General features: G+C 39.3%; 2 protein-coding genes across 6 annotated transcripts; both read right to left on the minus strand.

Moving 5' to 3' along the window:
* Positions 1–221: 221 nt before the first annotated feature.
* On the minus strand, positions 222–10,970 carry LOC309693525 (uncharacterized protein). 5 transcript variants are annotated; one of them, XM_082512823.1, is made up of 4 exons: positions 8,730–10,969; positions 5,086–5,329; positions 3,116–3,350; positions 222–1,822 (listed from the first exon to the last, which is right to left on the minus strand). In XM_082512823.1, exons 2-4 carry the CDS (start codon positions 5,089–5,091, stop codon positions 429–431), a joined length of 1,635 nt encoding a protein of 544 aa, XP_082368949.1. In that variant the 5' UTR covers positions 5,092–5,329; positions 8,730–10,969; the 3' UTR covers positions 222–428. The 5 variants fall into 5 exon arrangements, with proteins under 5 accessions (XP_082368949.1, XP_082368951.1, XP_082368952.1 ...); XM_082512825.1 differs by lacking the exon at positions 5,086–5,329 and having other exon boundaries at positions 8,730–10,970; XM_082512826.1 differs by lacking the exon at positions 8,730–10,969 and having other exon boundaries at positions 3,116–3,257; positions 5,086–7,181.
* A 186-nt stretch (positions 10,971–11,156) lies between these two features.
* LOC309694689 (uncharacterized protein) lies at positions 11,157–16,664 on the minus strand. The gene is made up of 3 exons (XM_082514902.1): positions 16,467–16,664; positions 14,199–14,462; positions 11,157–12,953 (listed from the first exon to the last, which is right to left on the minus strand). Exons 1-3 carry the CDS (start codon positions 16,660–16,662, stop codon positions 12,064–12,066), a joined length of 1,350 nt encoding a protein of 449 aa, XP_082371028.1. The 5' UTR covers positions 16,663–16,664; the 3' UTR covers positions 11,157–12,063.
* Between the last annotated feature and the right edge of the window lie 1,863 nt (positions 16,665–18,527).

Here is an 18,527-nt window from a genome sequence, read left to right on the forward strand (position 1 = left end):
ATAAAGCTCGCTCACGTCCAAGACAGTGCCAGCGTCTGGGTCCTCTCTCACAGTCACCACACGTCTGCCACCGCAGCCGTGACGGTATCATTCTAAGATCTGAGTAAAAAAATCCTTCTCATTCTATATCTCTCTCTGGAAGAAATAAAAACCCCACATTTGCAAAAAAAAAAAAAAAAAAAGAGAGATATGTTTATTTAAATAATTAAAACAACATTTTCTGATTTCACCTAAGCAGTGTCAAACATAAAGAAAACATTGGGAAATAACGGACAACACTGTTCAAATCCATAATGACTTTTACTTATTTGTGTCACTTTCCAGCTTTTGGATAGAGTGATGTAATCTTGGCTATAGAATACAAGTGTCAATAAATTATTTATCCATTCTTGTTTTTCTATAATAAAGTACATTCCACATTTTAAAACTTAACTAGTATGAATTCTCATGTGCCTTTTCAAGTGTATCAGCTGAACAAAACTTTTCCCGCAATTGCCACAGGAATGTGGCTTCTCAGGCATGTGAATTCTCATGTGAGTTTTCAAGGACGTCATATGACTGAAGCTTTTCCCACAGGTAATGCAAGAATGTGGCTTCTCACCTGTGTGAATTTTCATATGAATTTTCACTCCAGATTTCTGACTGAATCGTTTCCCACAAGTGTTACAACAATATGGCTTCTCACCTGTGTGAATTCTAATGTGAGCTTTCAAATTCGTCATGTCACTGAATCTCTTTCCACAGGTGTTACAAGGGTGGGGCTTCTCACCTGTATGAATCATTTTATGTTTTTTGAATCCTGATAAATCGCTAAATCTTTTCCCACAGGTGCTACAAGAATATGGCTTCTCACCTGTATGAATTCTCATGTGGGTTTTCAAGTTCATCATATGACTGAAACTTTTTCCACAGGTAATGCAAGAATGTGGCTTCTCACCTGTATGAATTCGCATGTGAGTTTTCAAGGACTTCATACGACTGAAGCTTTTCCCACAGGTAATGCAAGAATGTGGCTTCTCACCTGTGTGAATTTTCATATGATGTTCCAGTCCAGATTTCTGAGTGAATCGTTTCCCACAAGTCTTACAACAATATGGCTTCTCACCTGTGTGAATTCTAATGTGGGTTTTGAAGGCTGACAAGGCACTAAAGGTTTTTCCACATGTGCTACAACAATATGGCTTTTCACCTGTGTGGACTCTCATATGAGTTTTCAGGTTTATCATCTGACTGAATCCTTTTCCACAGATACTGCAAAAATGTGGCTTCTCACCTGTGTGAATTTTCATGTGAGTTTCCAGTCCTGATTTCTGACCAAAACATTTCCCACAGGTGCTACAAAAAAAAGGCTTCTCACCTGTGTGAATTCTTACATGTTTTGTCAAGTGACATTCGTACTGAAAAGTCTTTCCACAAGTGTCACAATTTAGAGACTTTTTACTTTTGCCAGTTTTACACTGATTCTCTGGCACTGGAGAGTTGTTTACACTGTTACTGTTCTTCAGCTCTGGTTTTCTAGTAGATTCTGATTCCACATGCTCATTTCCTCCTTGATGCTGGCTCTCTGGTGCAGGAGAGTTGTGAGAAAGGAGCTGGTCTCTGTTTGGTTCATGTTCACTTTCATCAAAAGTCACCATAAAGGTATCAGTCTCCTCCTTCAATAAAAGCTGTTCTCCTTCCTCACTGGTGCAAAGTTCCTCTGGTTCCTCTTTAATCCATGGGAGTTCTGGGTCCTCGTGGTTCAAACTGGAGTTCCTCTCCTGGTTACACACCTGCTGGTCATGCAGATCCTCTTGCTTAAAGACACACTGTTGCGCAAGATCTGAAGGGACAAGTGGACAAAAATATATTCTAATTTTAACGATTAGCAGAACTTTAATGGTTGTGAACTATGAACAGGTTGCTCACATGTACCACTGAAATTTAGAGTGTACAAATGTGACAAATTATTTGGACACTGAAGCAAATTGTTGAGTATTTGGATGTTTGTGATACTAAATATGTATGAATTTTAAAGATATTGGTTTTCTTCCAATTTAATTTAGTTTGGGAATGCTGGCTCTGACCTCTTATATCGTGGTAAACACTTTGACTGCACACGTCCAAACACCATGAAAAAAACTCTTCTTATATGATCAACTTCAACTTTAGAAATTCTGAATTGTATATTATGAAAACTGAATCTAAAAATTAATCCATTAATTAATCCTGGGAATTGATCAAATTAAATTTCACACATTTCCATTCTACAGAGAAAAAAACTTAATCTTTAACTTAAACTGATGACAAAAAAAAGAAACTTCTGCTGTTGGATTTGTGTCTCTGTAGGGGTGCAGACACTTCACTTCTTGCATTCTGGTGAATTTCTTTCACATGAATTAACATTTTTTTGCATCCTTAAAATGCAATGATGGGAATAATGGCGTTAAGTAACAATGTTACTAACGCTGTTACTTTTGTCAGTAACTAGTACTATAACTAATTACTATTTCTATGTTTACAACGCTGTTACAGTTACTAATAAGAAAATGTGGTGCGGACACGTTACTATTTTTCATTTAACCAGGAGCTGGGGGGGGGGGACAATCACACGGGTGCTGCTGATTGGCTGAGGAAGAATAAAGTAGCCATGGTAAACCGATCACCTGACCAATTTAAGATGACACATAGCAACAAGATGCTATTTCAACCCAAAACAACCCTGAGTGTCCATTTTTGTGTTAAAAGTGGTAAATGTGATAAAAAAAAAAAATTTAAAAAGTGATAAATAAAAAATATACCCCATAATTTTTTCCGGAATACTATTGTCACATTTACTGTCTAAGGTCAGTGGTAGGAAGAGAGAGATTGAGTTTTGAGATGTGAGAGATTTGTGATGTGTAGCATGTTTGGAGTGTAGTTAGTGTGTTGATATGTAGTTTGTGTGGATAATTGTTTGTTTTGTGTATAAGAACAGTGAAGCCACTGCTGCATGTCAAAGTTACTGTCAAAGAGCCACCAAGCCACCATTTACACTGCAGTCTGCAGAGGTGCATTAATTTTACTTATTGCAGATTCCTGCTATGCTAAGAAAAAGAAATGTTACTTCATTATTTTTAAGGGCAGTTTAGCATACCTTTACTGTATGTCGTTATTTCAGGTTTCCAGATGGTATCCAGCAGTCTGAGCCGCTCTTCTCCAGTCCAGATGATGATGCCCTCAGCCTCCTGCTTCACTACAAGCTGCTCTCCCTCTTTAATCTGTGGATGCTCTGGGTCCTGTGGGTCCAATGTGGAGTTACTTTCCTGGTTACAGACCTGCTGGACATCCAGACCCTTCCCCTCATTACAGTTCATGTTGCTGTTGGTTGTCTTAGATGAACACAAGAAAAAGATCTAATGTGATTATAGGAGAACACACATAAGCAAATATATCTCAGCAAGAGTATGAATACGTTGCTCAAATAAAAACTACTTTCAGCAGCTTGCTTATTGATAAGCGATACCTGCTAAAGCAGGAAGCTCTAGGAATTCAGGTGTAGGTGTGTCACAGGTTAATATTGTTTAGGCAATGGCACTTCCCCACAGGTGCCACTAGTGGAGTGGACTCTGCTTTTGATGTAAACTGGACGCTTTGTCTGTCAGTTTGACAACCCTCAGGTCACATCAGAGTAATAACAATATGTGGGAAAATAATAATGAAGACTAGAACATTTTCTATACTGTTAATTAACTTTCGCCTGTTTTGAATAGGCACTGTTATTTGCTTATTGCTGTATTCGCGGTATGCTTACGCGTGGGAGTATCACCAGTTAAACTCTGAGGTTATTTTATGTTTCTTTTTCAAAACAATATGAATGACAGATTGTTGTGTTTAGCCAACCCCACAAAGTGCCATTTGTAGGCGACGTATTCACACTGATTACTTCCTGCTTTGTCGGTATCAAGTCCTGGAAAGCCGCTGTTCCAGATCTACTGGCGTTTAGATCAACTGGCGTTTAGATCAACTGCCGTTTAGATCAACTGGCGTTTAGATCAACTGGCGTTAGTCGAACAGATGTGTGGCAGTCTTGCGTTTCAGGAGCTGCTACCGACAAACCAGCAAAAAAAACGCCAAATGTGTCATCTGTGACACTTGTGAGGTTATCTCAAACACACTCTGTCAGTCTTGATGCTGTTGAACAACAAAATTTATAAAAATGTGGCGAGTTTACCTGGTGATATCCTCACGCGCGACACAATCGCGAAACAGCAAACAATTAACATCACGCCGATGTTGTTCACAGGACAGCAAGAGTAAACGATCGGGAGACTCTTGTCGTTCCCCTCGCACGTTTTATTTCTCCGGTTTCAGCGTTTTTGCTCCACAACTAAAGCGAGCAGTTTACTTTGTGCACTAACATGGAGTGGAATCAACCAGCGCCACCTCTGGCCAAGTGCCACAGCCTACAGCCAGATCAACCTGTGACACACATCTGCACCACGTTTGAATTCGTTACATGCACATTTGTACCTTTCAATTGTGTCTGTTTGTGCGTCATGCAAATAAACCTTTGAAATGAATGACATGACACTAATATTTCACTAGTGTTGTAACATCACATGTCGTTAGCGTAGTCTGTCTGTGTCTTTTCTCTGCAAACAAACATTTTAGAGTTGGTTGTTATATACAGTCTGTATAAGTGTGGTCAATCTAATAAACATTTGTAAGGAGATGGCAGTTACTGTGAATGTACAGCAGGTGATTAGTAATAAACAGTCAGACAATGACTCTGACAATCTCATTCAATCTTGCAGACTGAATGCACCTTCTGTGGAAAGTGGTACCACACAGTGTGTGTGGACGTCCCCTGTGCAGAAGGCGACTACAAATGTTGTGGGTGCTAAATAAACAGAAACAAATGATCCCTGTTGTCTTTGCTTACTGATGTTTTTAGTGTTGACAATCCACATTGCTGGAATTGCATCTGTCAACATGTTTGTGGGTAGATTTGGATGTACCAGGGGTAAGTGCAGCCACTCAGCCTCTACTCAATGTGATCATAGCAGCAGGTGCAGATGTGTCACAAGTTAATCTAGTAGTAGGCTGTGGTAGTAGTGGACTGACCTCCATTTGAAACTGCTCCAGCTGCTGTGTGATAGTGGATCTGCTACAAATTGAAGATCATATGGAAGTTTTGAGAGTTGGAGGCAAATAGGGACCCCTCTTCTTGCCTCAGATGTCTCTCCTTTCTGAGGCTCTTCCCGGGTGGGGGCAGATGGAGCTCCTCCTCAAGGTTTCTGCTGGGCTTTGTCTGTTCTTGGAGTACTGTTTGTTCCTCTTTATGAGATAACTCCTCGTTTATCTCAGCCTTGGCACCAAGCACAGATGGATGACGTATGGAATAAAACAAGTTGGACGTGAACAGTTTAACCCCCGACTTGTTAAAATTAAATCCATTTGCTTTAAACAGATGCCTGCATTCCCAAAAAATATTAAAGTTGTTGATAAAATGCACTGAGTGGTCAGCACATGCTGATATAAGCCATTTATTCAGTGTAAACAACCTGCTGAATCTCTCGTCTCCTCCTCTGACCGGTGTTCCAGATCTACTGGCGTTTAGATCTACTGGCGTTTAGATCTACTGGCGTTTAGATCAACTGGCGTTGGTCGAACAGATGTGTGGCAGTCTTGCGTTTCAGGAGCTGCTACCGACAAACCAGCAAAAAAACGCCAAATGTGTCACCTGTGACACTTGTGAGGTTATCTCAAACACACTCCGTCAGTCTTGATGCTGTTGAACAACAAAATGTTTAAAAATGTGGCGAGTTTACCTGGTGATATCCTCATGCGCGACGCGATTGTGAAAACAGCAAACAAGTAACACCACGCCGATGTTGCTCACAGGACAGCAAGAGTAAACGATCGGGAGACTCTTGTCGTCGTCATCGTTCCCCTCGCACGGTTTGTTTCTCCGAATTCAGCGTTTTTGCTTCACAACTAAAGCGAGCAGTTTACTTTGTGCACTAACATGGAGTCGAGTCAACCAGCGCCACCTCTGGCCAAGTGCCACAGCCTACAGCCAGATCAACTTGTGACACACATCTGCAGCACTTTTGAATTCGTTTCATGCACATTTGTACCTTTCAATTGTGTCTGTTTGTGCGTCTGCAAATAAACCTTTGAAAAGAATGAAATGATATCATATATTCCTTATTGACCTACATTTGTACAAAATTCCAAATTATATACACAAAGTCATAGAAATCACTACTCCAATTGGTCATCATGATTTTGATATTCTCTTTTTCCATAACAATGAAATACGCCTTGGACAAATATGACACATCAATATTTCATTAGTGTTGTTGTCACATCACATCCTGTAAGTATCGTTTGTCTGTGTCCTTTCTCTGGAAATGAATATTTCCAGCCAATATAGGCAATCCATCAACATGGCTGGAGTTATATACAGTCTGTATAAGTGTGGTTAATCCAATGAAGATTTGTAAGGAGACGGCAGTAACTTTGAATTCACAGCAGTTACACAGTGATTAGTAATAAACAGCCAGTGAGAGTGAGTGGATTTAAGAAAGTCAGTGACTCAGGTGTGTCGCTTGGTTTGTCATCTGTTTGTGAGACTGGAGGAGACGTAGAAATCTTTTGTTTTAAATCTTAGTTAGGAAGATTCCTGTTTGAAAACAAGCACTTTTTGTGAGAAATGCAAGAAGCACATCTGCAGAAAGCACACAGTTACATTCTGTCCATCATGTGGACAAAATCGAAAATGTTGAGCATTGAAAAACTGAGAACGTTGGGCAAGTTCAGAAGAAATGTGTTTGTAAGAACGAAAAACCAAATTGTTCCTAAAATAGTTATGGAAAGTCTAACTGTTGTATGTCTGTGTTCTACATGTTTATCTGATGGGAAATAAAGTTGCTATTGTTTTATTGCAGTTTCTTGACAATTCTGAGTGGATTTACACAGTACGGGTCAAAATTACCTGCAACAAAATCAATGTCACTTTTTTGTTTTTCAACATAATACAAGGGTTAATTTCCAAAACTTCCATATGATCTTCAATTTGTAGCAGATCCACTATCACACAGCAGCTGGAGCAGTTTCAAATGGAGGTCAGTCCACTACTACCACAGCCTACTACTAGATTAACTTGTGACACATCTGCACCTGCTGCTATGATCACATTGAGTAGAGGCTGAGTGACTGCACTTACCCCTGGTACATCCAAATCTACCCACAAACATGTTGACAGATGCAATTCCAGCAATGTGGATTGTCAACACTGAAAACATCAGTAAGCAAAGACAACAGGGATCATTTGTTTCTGTTTATTTAGCACCCACAACATTTGTAGTCGCCTTCTGCACAGGGGACGTCCACACACACTGTGTGGTACCACTTTCCACAGAAGGTGCAATCTGCAAGATTGAATGAGATTGTCAGAGTCATTGTCTGACTGTTTATTACTATTCACCTGCTGTACATTCACAGTAACTGCCATCTCCTTACACATGTTTATTAGATTAACCACACTTATACAGACTGTATATAACAACCAACTCTAAAATGTTTGTTTGCAGAGAAAAGACACAGACAGACTACGCTAACGACATGTGATGTTACAACACTAGTGAAATATTAGTGTCATTTCATTCTTTTCAAAGGTTTATTTGCAGACGCACAAACAGACACAATTGAAAGGTACAAATGTGCATGTAACGAATTCAAACGTGGTGCAGATGTGTGTCACCAGTTGATCTGGCTGTAGGCTGTGGCACTTGGCCAGAGGTGGCGCTGGTTGACTCGACTCCATGTTAGTGCACAAAGTAAACTGCTCGCTTTAGTTGTGGAGCAAAAACGGTGAAACCGGAGAAATAAACCGTGCAAGGGAACGATAACGACGACTAGAGTCTCCCGATCGTTTACTCTTGCTGTCCCGTGAACAACAACGGCGTGGTGTTACTTGTTTGCCGTTTTCGCGATCGCGTCGCGCGTGAGGATATCACCAGGTAAACTCGCCACATTTTTATACATTTTGTTGTTCAACAGCATCAAGACTGACGGAGTGTGTTTGAGATAACCTCACAAGTGTCACAGATGACACATTTGGCGTTTTTTTTTTTGCTGGTTTGTCGGTAGCAGCTCCTGAAACGCAAGACTGCCACACATCTGTTCGACCAACGCCAGTTGATCTAAACGCCAGTAGATCTGGAACACCGGCGGTACAGGTCCACTGATGAATACAGCTGCCTTCAGAGAGTTTGCAGTATTTAATAATCCAGTAAAGTCCCGTTTCTGCACGGAGTGGACCGTTTTTTCTCATTATGTGAGTTTAAAGTGTGATTTCATCTCCTGCTAACGTCACTTGTGTGTGTTTCACTGGATGTTTAAAACTCAAAGTTTACAGTTTAAAGAAATGGAGCGTTTCTACGCCAGGTTTTAGTCTGTTAGCCTACAAACTGAGCTCCGATCAGGGTCCTACACGAGTCCTACACCTGTGTTAGTTCAGTGACCCCCAGGGTCCGTTGATCGGCGGACAGAGGCGGTTTCTCGCAGCTTAAGTACACTTTTTTGTTTTACGGCGGTACTTTTGCGACTTTTTCCCGAGGTCGCAAAAGTATGACGTCACAACATTCTGATTGGTCACTTGCAATGTTGATCCTGGAACAACATTTACTATGTTGATCTGGGAACAACACCAACACGACGATATCAGATCGCGCCCCGGGCAGAGGTTTTTTTTTCCATACCTGTAATTCTTCAGCATCAGTCAGCCTTTCTTTTATAAACTCGCACTGTTGCTTCAACAGCTAAAGAATTTCGCTGTTAAGCGAGCTAACGGTACATGAACACGTCGAGCAAGTAAGGGTTGTGGCATCTTCCGCTGTTCTTCTGAATTTCCGGGAAACTGGTCATATCAGTGGCGTATTGCTGCCCTCCTCAGGCCATTAGTAGAAACTGGATGTGATCCTCTGTGTGTGAGAGCTGCTTCAGCTCAGCATCTTTCCTCTTCAGCTCAGTGATCTCCTGCTCCAGCTTCTCCTGAAGCTCTTTGACTCGACTCACTTCAGTTTCCTGCTGGGATCTGATCTGCTGCTTCACATCAGAGCTTCTTTTCTGGATGAGATGGATCAGCTCAGTGAAGATCTTCTCACTGTGCTCCACTGTTTGATCAGCAGACTGATTGATGGCCTCCACCTCCTGTTGAAGCAGCTTCACATCTTTCTCTCTGTCCTGGATTCTCTGCTGGATGTTTTGTTGACTCACCTCCAGCTCTCTCTGCCTCACAGTAGGAAGAAGAGTGAGGGTTATCAGACTTTATTCCAGGAAGAGAAGCACTAAATGATTCCTATGTGTTTACCCATTTTCTGTTCAAAACCCATAGAAATATAATGTCATGCTTTTCAGTTCATCATGTAAATCTGCTAAATTAGTAATTCTGTTCTCTACAATAATTCAGATAACAAAAATGAACAGAGAAATTACTGATAGTGATAAAAACAAACAAAGGAAAAATAAAAAAACTTGCCGATAAAATAAAACTCAGCACACAAACTGACTTTTACACTTCTTTTCTTCAGTTACACAGACTGGATCCCACACTAGTCTTTTGCTGCCCTCTATTTCTCATTGAAGTTGTAACTATGAGAATATAGAAAGCCCAAAACTGTGTTCCACAGAAACAGAAACTTTATTGTTACAATTCATGCAGCACTTCACCTTGTATATAACATATACAGGACATAGAATGAGACTAATATCACCTTCAGTTTAACCACAGCTGGAGGATCCAATTGGCTGTCTGTCAAGAAACTAGACGAACCTCAACCTAAATTAAGGCCGTTACTGGTGCTGACTGCAGCCCCATAACCATCAGATAGCATCTGAGACCGCAGGGCTTCAAAAACAAAAAAAAAGTCTTCAAAGGCCTCGTCTCCTTGAATGCCACAGAACTGTCCGTTTGGACTTTGCAAGAGAGCACCAAACATGGGACATTGAAAGGTGATAGAAAGTTTTATTGTCTGATGAAAAATATTTAACCTTGATGGTCCTGATGGTTTCCAACATTACTGGCATGACAGGCAGATCCCACCTGAGATGTTTCCTATGTGCCACAGGAGGTGCATGCGCGTCAAACGCTGGCTATGTCCAGATGTTGCAGAGAGCATGACTGAGGGCCCTCGTCTGCGTGGTAACGACTGGGTTTTTCAACAGGATAGCGCTACAGTACACAGTGCCCACAGGACAAGGGACTTCTTCCACTCTTTTTGGCCCATTCCCCTGATTTAAATCCAATTGAGAACCTTTGGGGATGGATGGCAAGGGAAGTTTACAAAAATGGACAACAGTTCCAGATAGCAGATGTCCTTCATGTGGCCGCCTTCATCACTTGGAAAAATGTTCCCACTCACCTCATGGAAGTGCTTGCATCAAACAAATATTTGAAGTATCAACAACATAATGGTGGAGCTACCCATTACCAAGTTTATGTTTGGAACTTTGATTTTTGCTTTGGGGGGGGGGTTACAGATTTTTTTGGAGGTGTGGTCCTAAACCTTTGATAAACTGTAAAACAGCCTGTTTCAGTTTAAATGTGGTTTTCAATAAATTGCATGCTCAAAATGTTTTGTCTCACTCCCATTTCTTCTTGTTGCAAGTTGAAGCTCTATTTGGAACCTTGTTAAGATCCAACCATGCAAAATATAATTTTTTTTGCCATTTTTCAAGTGGTCTTAAACTTTTGATCAGGACTGTATGAGGAGATTCAAGTGGGGAATAGACCACAACTAGCTTTGCACACACTCACATAAATGGGGATACATCATATGACTCTTTTTCCATAGAAAGTGATTCCTATATGAGTGCAGCCTTCTCCAATCAGATAATAATGATAAAAGGCCGTAAAAATCTATAAAGTACAAATCAGTTTGTCAGTAAAATGCAACAGTGTTGCAAAAAAGATAAGACTTTTGGTAAATCTGATGATCTAGCCCACAGATAATACATTTCAATATACATTGTACTAAAAACATACTCTACGTAAAAAGTCAGTGAAAGTGTGGCACTTCCAGCTGATTTTTAAATCAAACCTCAGAACATAACCTGCTACTGAGCAGGGTTTGTGTTCAGAATCAGTTACCTTGGTGATTTAGCAAGGGAAAAAAGAGAGCCACTGACACAATCTAACCTTTTAATCTCCATCCATGGTACATCCCTTTGTACTACAAAGCAGGGTTATCATATTCATGTTAGGTTAACCTAGTCTCAGTATGGGTTTTTTGTACTAGAAAGGCGGTTTACATCTTATTGAGGTATATCACCATGGTAACACATGCTGTAAAAGTAACCTGAAATCACTGCCCACTGACCAGTCTGATGGAAAATCAGACTGGTCAGTGGTGAAAATCAACAATGCTGTAAAATAAAATAATTGTCCCCTCACTGATCTATTTTGTACGTATTTGTTAGACTTCCATTTTAAAATGTCTGATTTAGGGTCAAAAGCATTGATGAGACTAACGTATTAAAAGTTATTTACTGTCACATTTACATGCAATTTCCACTGTAAACCAGCAGTTATAGCACATAAATATCATATGTGTGCATCATTGATTAAAGTAGGCTTATAAAACAGAGTGAGGCAAGTTCAAGTAGTGAAAAAAGCATTTTCTGAATTTATGTAAAACAATATGAGAAAAAAAAGTGTGAAACAAGACAGAGCGCTCTGATATTTCAGAGATTACACCTTAAAATTTTCAATGAATTAATTAATTGAAATACTTAAGTTAAAAAAAAACAAAACAACAACAGTTGTAAATACAGTTCAAGAGGACAGGCACATGCTGAAGTTTGCGCCTCAAGAAAGTCAACACCACAACACATGAAGTGACCTTGAATCCATAATGATACAATATTTTTGGTCTTGTCTTACTTTCTAGCAGCTTTTAAACCTGTTCAGAAAATGACTAAGGAATAAATATAATTAACAATTATTAGATTATTACTGTGGAGATAATAATAATAATAATAATCATTATTATTACAACTAAAGCTCTCCCAAATTTTGTAAGTAAGTAAAAACCTTTAAACTGTATGAATTTTCATATGTCTTTTCAAATGGATAATCTGAATGAATCTTTTCCCACATATGCTACAAGAGTGTATCTTTTCCCCTGTGTGAATTCTTATATGAGTTTTCAATGTTGATGAAACCGTAAATTCTTTCCCACAGGTGTTACAAGAATAGGGCCTCTCACCTGTGTGAACTCTCACGTGGGTTTTTAATGTTGATTTTCGACTGAATGTTTTCCCACAGGTGCTACAAGAATACGGCTTCTCACCTGTGTGAATTCTCATATGACGTTTCAGTTCTGATTTCCAGGTAAATGTTTTCTCACACGTGCTACAAGAATGTGGCTTCTCACCTGTGTGGATTCTGATGTGATGTGCCAAAGTTGATTTCTGACTGAATGAGTTACCACAGGTGTTACAAGAATATGGCTTCTCGCCCGTGTGAATTCTCATGTGAGTTTTCAAGTTTATAATTTGACTGAATCTTTTTCCACAGGTGCTACAAGAATGTGGCTTCTCGCCTGTATGAATTTTCAAATGTTTAGTTAGTCTGGATTTATCGTGAAAAGCTTTTCCACAAGTGTCACACTTTACAGACTTTTTACTTGTGTCAGTGTTACACTGACTCTCTGGTCCAGGAGAGTTGCAAGACAGTTTCCGGTCACTGTGTGCTTCTGGTTCACTGTGATCACTTTCCTCGTGGGTCACCACAAAATTATCAGACTCCTGCTTCAGTCCAAGCTGCTCCCTTTCCTGACTGGTACAAGGTTCCTCCTTTTCCTCTTTAATCTGTGGAGGCTCTGAGTCATCCAGGTCCAGACTGGAGTTCTTATCCTGCTTACAGACCTGCTGGTCTGTGAGATCCTCCTCCTCCTCCTTAGAGACATGCTGATGTTGGAGGTCTGAAGGGACAAATTGAAAAAGAAAAAACTGAAACATCTGAAAAAAAAAATACATTTTAATCTTCATCCGTAGGAGTCTCGATAAAGCATTGCTTGACTCTAAAATAATGCCACTGTCTACATTCAGGAAGGAAGGATTGTTCATGATGGTAGGATGAAGAAGCATCATTAATGCAGCTCTACAGCAATCACTGAGCATAAACGCCAAAGAAAAACTCCCTTTTACCATGAAGACAAGTGGACTGGAAAATGGTTTATAAATAAAGGCTCCTTTTGATTTTTCCAAATGTGCGACTTTTGTGTCACTATTTTATGCCTGCATAGTCATGTGACAGCAAAAACAGGTAAGTATGTAAAATAGAAAAATTTTATCGTGAAATTGGCTCATCAAAATATCAAAATATTGATAATGTTCCCAGAGGAAGTGTAAGATTAAGCGTTAGCTGCAGATGATTCTAACAGCAATAAACATGTTGGATTTCCTGCTATAATTACATTCTTATTAGAAACGAAAGTTAATCTGTTGGGTCTTTATTTTCTCTGATACTGAGAGGGCACAGTAAGGACTTGGACACAGATGCTGAAACATTAACCTTGTCATAACGAAGGCTTGTGAGCTTACTGTTCGAAATCGGGCATATTCAAGTTCATGTTCTGCATCTTTAACCGCTGGGTGTTTGAGTAACACGTTTGCTGAATGCTTGGATTTTTTACACTCAGGTATAATTTTGTTTCTTGTGGTTTTATTTTGACGGGTGTCAAAAATTCTTCAACGTAGGAAAAACCTTCACCTTGTTACACTGTAGCTTCTTCTGCCATTAACTTGTGTTTATGTTTTGCTATATTTATTGAGCACTTTGCCACAAAGGGGATGAATTAAAATCCACTGAATCTCATTTTCAGCTTATAGTAGTATAGTAATCTCAAAACTATTTCTTCTCAACCAACAGATTTCAGCTGGACTTCAACTTGTTTTAGTAACCTTCAACAGCAAACATAAACATATTTAAAATAATTTTAGTGAAATAAACAAATCCCTATATTCAGATTGGATAAGGTGCTTTTACCTTCAACTGACACAAACTGTAGGTTTAATGTTAAATGTTCACAGTTTAGGAAAAAAAATGCATTACAGTTACTTATTGCAGTTAGTCCTTAAATTCTTCCTAAAAGTAACTCTGAGCTCTGATTAGCATCCAAATTGAGTCATATTTATTTTTCTAAGACCTTTACAGTTTTACATACCTATTCTGTGTGAGTTTATTTCAGGTTTCCAGTTGGTGTCACTTAGTCTGTCCTGGTCTTCCCTGGCCCAGACGAGGATGCCTTTGCCTTCGTGCTTCAGTACAAGCTGTTCTCCCTCCAGACTGGTGCAAATTTCCTCCTCTTCCTCTTTAGTCTGCTGAGAATCTGAATCCTGCTGGTCCAGATTGGAGTGACTCTCCTGGTTACAGACCTGCTGGTTATCCATATCCTCTTCTTCCTTACATTCATCTTCGTCTGGGAGGTCTTGAGGAACAAAAACACACAAGAAAACATTTACTAATGTGATGATGGCAAAACACCCACCTGAGCAACTATATCCCAGCATATGTAACCATTTCCCTCACATATGAGTGAAATGAGTTCTGACAGTCTTATTAGCAAAGTTGTCACACTTTCAGTCCCCACTTATGTTGGGCACTGGTGCCTTCACAAACAGAGGCCCACACCACAGTTATGTCAGAATTGCTTTTGTGTTGTTGGAGGGGAAGACACTCAGAGTAGGTAAGTGGCACATTAAGGAAGTCACATACCTGTGAACTATATTACTGAGGTCCACAGGCATGAGTCTGATCAGTAGGGTTCATTAAATCTATTTATTTTTAATCAAAACATTGTTTTGTAATGCTGTATATACATTATAATAACATGAACATGCATTTAGTATCAACAGGTGATTGCAATTGTAATGCAAACAGTGCGGCTCCATGCTAAACTTTTGCACGATCGCATGTGTTTCATGAGACAGATCATACACATTTATTTCCTGAATTAAACAGCCTACTGGAAGCAAAATATACCAACCTAAAGAAGTAGAAATGAAAAAATTCTATGTAAATGTATATTATTATTAGATATTAAAGGAAAGAAAACCACAACACATCAACACTCGGTTGATGTCGGCCCTTGCTGTCTATCTTCAATCTTCTCCTGGCAGATAGACTAATAACAGCACAAACATGAGTAGACCAAAGACTAGTGGTACACACAGATGATCTCTGCAGACAGATGGGCTATGAGTAGTTGCCCACAGTCTGCCAACGGACTGCTAAGGCACTGCCATTGCCGAACCATAATTTTGCCCCAAGGGCTTCTCGAGGACAAATGTGTTGGTTGCAACTACAATATAGAAAGCAGCTAAATTAAAAGAAATTAAATTAAATTATAAAGTTTGATTAGCTGTTGAAACAAATATGTGATCTTGTTAAGTGTGTAATAACGTAGTGTAAAAGTGTAATAAACAGCTAAACCTACTTGGAGCAGAGACTGCTGAGCCACTGCTGAGGGCAATGTAAAATGACCCTGAATGATAAAGATCTGGAAAAAGTTTGTGGAACATCTGAAAAACTGTCATTTTTGCCTCAAACCAACGTTGCCCTGATGCCAAGAAAACTTTCCTAGACAACGGTCGAGGAATGTAGCCAGAGAGATGCCGTGAACTTTCCCCGATCCCTCACTTGCTTTTTTTTTACACTGTATTCTGCTGTGTATTCCATATCTTGTGACACAGGCATGATATTTTACTCAGTTTCTGTTATACTGGACCTGCAACCATTTATTGTGTTGTTTATGAGATTTTTTACACCAGAAGTCTCAGTGGAGAAGCACATTTTGTCATGAGAATTGTTTTAGTTCACCTGGAAATAAGTGCATTCATTTTAATTAGGCATTCACGCATTTGTTTGTTTGTTTTACAGCAGGAATACTCTGTCAGTTTCTTGGTCAAATTAAAGTGCGGATGCAGCAAATATGATCTCAATTTCATATTAAATACGGGCGTTAGAGATGAAAACTCTGCCTATTATTGTTTCTTTGAAAGCGATTGTATTTAATGAACTTACAGCACAGTTTGCTCTCTTTGTGTTGATACAGCTCAACTAACAGCCTCAGTCTCCATCTCTCACTTACACGAAAGTTATCAATGAAATGAGAAGAGTAATTATTATACTTGGTTGTTAAAGTAAATGGATGGTTGAAATATTAATAACAGATCGGGTATTGTTTCCATAATCTCCACACTCACGTGTATCCGCTGGGAATAAACAGAAGCGGTGGTATTAAAAACATTAACTTTAAATTACAAGGCCCAGCCTAAATACTGCCGCTAGCCGCTTATCGTTTAAGACAAAGAGAAGCACTTCTATTATTTATGTAAAAAATAAAAAAAAAACCTCAGAGCTGCGCCTTCATTTTATTCTACAAACTGGGCTGTGATTTAGGTGCTGCGTGAGTCATCCCAGTTTTACATACCGATTATGTGTAACTTTATCTCAGGTTTCCGGCTGATATCCAGCAGCCTGAGCTGATGGTTGATTTCCTCCTCATACCGGACGATCGTTTTTTTAACCTCTGAGAAGATTTCTTCAGCAACGCCAGTCAATCTATCCCTGATGAAGTCTCTCATATACTGAACTGAAGACATTGCTGAGCCGTAACACAGACGCATCGTTTCCGTTCGTCCTCGTCTTGTGTTGGATCTGCGGAAAGCTTAAGGAGCGCCCCCTTCAGCTCAGGCTGAGAATTCCAATCAGAAACAAATCCTTACAGAGCAGCTAGTAACGTGGACACAGGCACCAAAACTTCATGCTTGGAGCAATGACTGTAGTCATTGCTTTGGAGCCATTATCTTGAAAATGTATTTATTTATTTTTGCTTTCAATCTTAGGAAACAGTTGTTTTCTAAGCCTCAGATTTAAACTAACTACAACATGAAAGACTGAAGTTTAATTAACTCAGCAATGTCTCTAAGCTAAAGTCCAGCATAGAGCGGCTGAGTGAATGTGGTCCGGATTCTGTGGAGGAAGTCATGGTTTCAGGGAAGAAGGACACAATACCTGCTCATCTGGAGGACTGAGGACCTGGGAGTCTCAGAGCTCTGACACAAAACCTCAGAGGACGGATATTGTTGTTGGACGAGTTTGTAGACTCACATCTTCTACAACTGAAATAGTTCTCCATCACAGCACCAGCCCACAGACTTCCAAATAACATAAAAATCATACATGAAACTGGTTCCCTCATTTTACAGTAAAGGGTGTTTCCTTGATAACATGTGGATGCTTTGCTTTGCTCCATAGACTGCTATTGTTCCTTCAGCACTGGTGTGATCACATTATAGAGAGAGATTACAGTAAATTATATAGTTTCAAAAATAAGGCAAATATTGGGCTGGCGGTAGAGGTGCTTCCATATTTTTATCCTTTAAGTAAATTGGGATTGAAATGAGCCTCTTTCATCAAAGTATCACTGAGAAATTGTATTGTATTGTATTGTATTGTATTGTATCTTTATTTGTTTCAGACATATAAAACAAAAAACAATATATACACACTACATATATTTTCATTTACAGATACGAATATATATGTAGATATACACACACACACGTATGTGTTCAGATAAACAAAAAATATATAATGAAATAAAACAAAATCGTCTGACATAATGTAACAATGTTTGGTCTGAAAAGGAGTAGGAAGAAGTATGAACATACTTATTAATTCCTACCCCTGCTCAACATCTTATTGATCCCACATAATTCACCTAATTCCCATCATCACATACTCCACACGATACACGAGGAGAACCTATATAAACTTGGCTACCGTGACTGATATAATTTGGATATAATTTGATATTTTTATACATACAATAGGTGATCATCTTTATCGGTATCATATTCTTCCAAAATCAGTTTTCGAAGTATTTTCATGAACTTACTAATTCCTGAGCATTGCTGTAGATCTATAGTAAAACTATTCCACAGTTTTACCCCATAAATAGTGACACAAAAGGTTTTAATGGTCTGTATTTGTATAGCGCTTTACTTAGTCCCTAAGGACCCCCAAAGTGCTTTACACTACATTCAGTCATCCACCCCATCACACACACATTCACACACTGGTGATGGCAAGCTACATTGTAGCCACAGCTGCCCTGGGGAGCCCTGAGACTTACTATTACATTTTTATGCAGTTTCTACTGCTGCACTAAATAAACATCATATGTGTGTCTCATTGCATAAAATGCTGGAGCTAGGACATTTAAACAGGAACTGTAACACAGACTGAGGCACAATTAACCAAAAAACAAACATCAGTATGTGAATTAATCTAAGACAATGTCAGGCAAAGAAAAGCTTGTGTGAAATAAGGCCCAACACTGTTAGGTTTCTCCCATATTTTACACATAAAGAAATCTTTATTTAAACTTTAAAGAAATCACAACCTTTCAGTGCATGCTGAAATATCCAACCTTAAAACATTAAAAATGTTTTGTAGGAAAACCAACCCAAATGCAGGACTCAAAAAA

Source organism: Aulonocara stuartgranti (genome assembly GCF_965226115.1).
Source record: "Aulonocara stuartgranti genome assembly, chromosome: 18".
NCBI classification, from domain to species: Eukaryota; Metazoa; Chordata; class Actinopteri; order Cichliformes; family Cichlidae; genus Aulonocara; species Aulonocara stuartgranti.

What these genes read in the sequence shown, in the direction of transcription:
- LOC309693525 (XM_082512823.1), bottom strand. An exon ending in AATAACGACATACAGTAAAG is followed by an intron (nt 1,823 to 3,115) that starts GTATGCTAAACT and finishes TTGTCCCTTCAG; the next exon opens with ATCTTGCGCAACAGTGTGTC.
- LOC309694689 (XM_082514902.1), bottom strand. Translation starts at nt 16,662, where the DNA reads ATGCGTCTGTGTTACGGCTCAGCAATGTCTTCAGTTCAGTATATGAGA. An exon ending in GATAAAGTTACACATAATCG is followed by an intron (nt 14,463 to 16,466) that starts GTATGTAAAACT and finishes TTGTTCCTCAAG; the next exon opens with ACCTCCCAGACGAAGATGAA. An exon ending in AATAAACTCACACAGAATAG is followed by an intron (nt 12,954 to 14,198) that starts GTATGTAAAACT and finishes TTGTCCCTTCAG; the next exon opens with ACCTCCAACATCAGCATGTC.